Source organism: Elephantulus edwardii, unplaced genomic scaffold (genome assembly GCF_000299155.1).
Source record: "Elephantulus edwardii isolate Elephantulus edwardi_28Jun2011 unplaced genomic scaffold, EleEdw1.0 scaffold00017, whole genome shotgun sequence".
In the NCBI taxonomy this organism is placed as follows: domain Eukaryota; kingdom Metazoa; phylum Chordata; class Mammalia; order Macroscelidea; family Macroscelididae; genus Elephantulus; species Elephantulus edwardii.
Genome location: NW_006399767.1, coordinates 13,668,403 through 13,672,786, shown reverse-complemented (window position 1 = coordinate 13,672,786; position 4,384 = coordinate 13,668,403). Strand labels below are relative to the sequence as shown.

The 4,384-nt window shown below is 40.5% G+C and overlaps 1 protein-coding gene across 1 annotated transcript in view; it reads left to right on the top strand.

The window, feature by feature from the left end:
* POLH (polymerase (DNA directed), eta) overlaps window positions 1-4,384 on the top strand; it is a 52,763-nt gene that overhangs the window by 35,735 nt on the left and 12,644 nt on the right. The window contains exons 7-8 of the mRNA XM_006881953.1: window positions 401-524; window positions 955-1,020. Coding sequence (XP_006882015.1) covers window positions 401-524; window positions 955-1,020 — 190 coding nt within the window. The remainder of the gene's footprint in view (window positions 1-400; window positions 525-954; window positions 1,021-4,384) is intronic.

Sequence of the window (4,384 nt, the reverse complement as noted above, 5' to 3'; positions counted from 1 at the left end):
CAGAGACAGTGCGATTGGCACAGGACAGAGCGGAGTTTAGGGCTGTTGTACATAGGGTCGCTATGAGTCGCAAGCGACTCGACGGCACATAACAACATTGCCACTGAGGTGGGGCAGGAACCAACACAAAAACCTTGGGAATTTGACTTGTGGCTTGGGTGATCCTTCTCTAAGGCATCTATACAAATGAGGACTTGGTTACAGGAAGCCAATCAGTATATATTGCACTGAAACTCAAAGGGAGGGGCAGGGATTCAGTGTCAAGAGGTCAGTTACACCTCATTTCAGACAGTTTTCCTTTTTAAAAGAAGATAATAAAAGGGTAATATAATGTAGGTATTTTGTTTTAACAAGAATAACCATTTGTTTCCAACTTACTGTTCTTTTCTGGTTTTCTTAGGTCTTGGCTATATGCGATGTGCCGAGGGATTGAACATGATCCAGTTAAACCCAGGCAACTACCCAAAACCATTGGCTGTAGCAAGAACTTCCCAGGAAAAACTGCTCTGGCTACTCCAGATCAAGTAGGTAGAAAACTGCCTCTCGTATGATTTTGGTAGCTGTGGAAGCTTTAATAGATTAGAGGAGACCTTTAGGCTAGAAATGTATAAAGTAGAAATTCCTTTCTTATAGTGAAAATGGACTGACTCACTTAATTTGTAATTATTCCTCTCCCCCTGTTTACACCTAAAAAGAAAGAAAATGGAACCGACAAAGTTGAAAAAAATTCAACCTCACTGTGTCCTCTGGCTTGTTTTCTGTTTTTCTCTCAGAGTTAGAGCATGCCTGAAATTCACCTCATGTCAGCAGGAAATACAAGCGAAAGTCCTGAGTCAGGGCAGGTCGGAGTGCTGAGCAGATTTCTGTTGGTTTCAGAGGGGTCTTTGGTGTACTAATCCAGCAACTAAAACAGAGTTTTAAATGAAAGATTAAAATGTTAATATAACCTTTTAGGTCCAGTGGTGGCTTTTGCAGTTAGCCCAGGAACTAGAGGAGAGACTGACCAAGGACCGAAATGATGTAAGATTTCCTTTCTTTATTCTGGGTGAGCTTTACACAGTTACTTTGTACTTTATGGACAAGGAACAGAAAAAAAAGATACTACTCTAGGTAATTTTTTAAAATCTTTTTTCCAATGTAGACTAAGTGCTGAAACTCAGCATGATTTTTGGGCCTCTGGGCATAAGCTCTAACTCCAGCTCCATCTCCATCTTACCTTTTTGGCTCTATCTTTCTTATCTAACTCCTCATGTAACCTTGGATATATAGTGGTCCTTCATTAACTTTTAACTAGAATGCATAGTCAATTAAACAGGACATTTAATGGGCATAAAAGGGAGCTCTTGAGGCTTAGCAAAGGATTTGTGCTGCCAACCCAAAGGCATGTGGTTCGAACCCACTTGCTGCTGCTCTGTAGAAGTAAAATGTGTAGTCTCCTCCCATACCATCTACTGCCTCTAAAAATCCACTGGAAAGTCAGCTGTGAGTCATTTCTGGTTATTGTTCTTGTTATGTGCCATCAATTCACCTGCGACTCATAGTGACCCTAAGCATAATAGCTCTGAACTCTGTCCTATGCTGAGCCAATCCAACTGTCTCTGACACACCTGCCCCTATTACCCCAGTCACTGTTTCAGTGCATCTCATTCAGGGTCTTCCTCTCCTGCATTGTCTCTCCACCCTTCCAAGCATGATGTCTCTTCTCCAAGGACTGGTCTGTCCTGGAAAACATGTCCAAAGTATGTGAGACAGAGCTTCAAAATCCTTTTCTCCAAAGAGCAAGTTGATTTCACCCTCTCCAGAAAAGACCTGTTTGTTCTGTTGGCAGTCCATGGTATATTCAATACTCTTCTCCATGACTACAGTGCAAGGGCATTAGTTCTTCTTCTGTCATTCTTTCTTATTCATTGTCCAGCTCTATGATGCATAGCAAGTAATTGTGAAGACCATAGCCTTGATCAGGTACACCTTCGTCTCTGTAATGATACCATTGCTCTTTAGCACTCTGGAGATGTCCCTGACAGGCTGCTGGTTGATTGTGAGTGTTGATTGTAGACCCAGGCAAGTTGAAATTGTTGACAATGTCAATCTCTTCACCATCTATCATGATGCTGTCATTTGGCCCACACAACAACAAATATGACATTTAGCATTGGACTTTAATAAATGATTGGATTTAATACAGTCCATGTGACACTGGAATACATAGTGGTAGTTTTTAGAGACAGAGTGTTATATCATAGATTTGACAATTGAAATCTTGATGAGCATTCTCCTTCTATGCGATTTACTGCCTCTGAAAACCCTCTGGATGATCAGCTATGGGTGGGTTCCTACTCGACCACACACAACAACTGTGTGTGTGTACGTGTGTGTACATATATATAGTTGTTACTAGGTGCCATTGAGACAAGTACAACTCGTAGCATCCCTATGAAAAACAGATCTGAAGCCTGTCCTATCCTGTGCCATACTCATCATCTCTGACACACATGAGCCTATTGTTGCAGTCACTGTGTCAATCCATGTCATTGAGGGTCTTGCTGTTTCACTGACCCTCCACCTTTCCAAGAATGATGTCCCTTCTAACAACATGCCTAAAATATGAGAGAAAGTCTCACCGTCCTTTAAAGAACACTGGTTGCACCATGAGCTCTGGCAGAGAAAGAGGGGCTCAATCCCTTTGTGATATAGAGCCTTGCAAATCCAGTGGACGGTGCTGTGATTCGGAACCAGCTTGGTGGCAGTGAGATATGTAATGTTGTATATACATCTCCACTAGCTTGTTCTGAAACTTTTCATCACCCCAAAAACGAACTCTGTAACCAATGGCTGTCATTCCTGTTTCTACACTATTTACACCTTAGACTTAGGCAACCACTAATCTACTTTCTGTCTGAATAGATCTCTCTATTCTGGCTGTTTTATATCAATGGAAGAATATGGAGCCTTTGGGCTTTTTGAGCGGAGGTTTATGCATATGTTCATTCATGTTCATGTGCAGTATGATAACTTTTTTATAGGCCTGAATACAATTCTACTATATGGATAAACCATATTCTGTTTATCCTTTCATCAATGAATGGACAATTGAGAGTTGTTTCCATTTCCTAGATGTTATGAATAATGACATTACTAAATTTTATATACCAGTTCTCAGTAAATGTATGCTTTCATTCTCTTGGATATATACCTAGGAGTAGCATTATTATGCAGTATGGTAACTCTATGTTTAGCATTTTGAGGAATTACCAAACTATTTTTCCCAAAGTAGATACACCATTTACAAACCCAATAACAATTTCTCCATATCCTTGCTAACATTTGTTATTCTTTTTTATATTGCTCTCATGTTTTGCGAGGCAAGTTGAATGATTCTGATTGTTATCAGCCTATTTGATTTTGCCACTAGGTGTCACTCCACTCTTCTCTTTTTCTGTATAAATCACCCTGAGGGCTTGCCCCCACCATGGTATGAGCACCGTGGCAGACCCCTAAATAATGATCGATCATTAAGCTTCAAAGGACTTTCTGTCAAAAAAGAAATGTGGACATAGCATATCCTATCACTCCATTGTTTAAAATATACCAGCGGTGTGACAAGAAGCTGCGCTGCAACCCTGAAAGCACGCGGTTCGAATCGACCAGATGTTCTGCTGGAGACGGAAAGGCAATCTCCTCCTGGACCAGTCTGATTTGATTTGATGATGCACAACAAGAAAAAGAAAAAGACAAACACAACAACAAAGCGTACCAGTGGTTTCCCTTTCACACTTAATCTACATAGTCCCTCATGGCCACTCATAGTTGGTTCCTTACCTGGGGGTTTCTGAGGCTGCAGATTACATGAGAAGAGATTTTTTTCTGCCTTGGAGCTACTGGTGGATTTGAACTTCCAAAGAAGAAAGTTGCTTTTTCTTTGTGCTATAGAACCTATTATGAATGGCATGGTCTCTGGCTAGTGCTGAGTTCATCTCTTTTTCCTCTCCCTCTTAACCCAGTCCTATTTTGGCCTCTTTCCTATAATACACTGGGAAGCTTCCAGCTTAACTCCTTTGCACCTAGTCTTCCTTCAGTCTGGAGGCCTTTTCCTTATATATTTTTAATATTTGCTCTTCCTTTACACCTAGTATTCCTTCAGTCTGGAGGCCTTTTCCTTATATATTTTTAACATTTGCTCTTTCAGTTTATCCAAACCACTGCTTACATTTCACTTCCTTCAAGAAGACTTCACCAATCACCCTACCATCAGTAGCCTCCATCACTCCTCGCCTTTGTTTTTCTTTTTCTTTTTTTATTATTATTAAATTTTATTAGTTTTAATGAACATTTACAGGGATTTTGGGTTTTCATTCCTTCATTGCTGCACCATTCTCTCTACCCT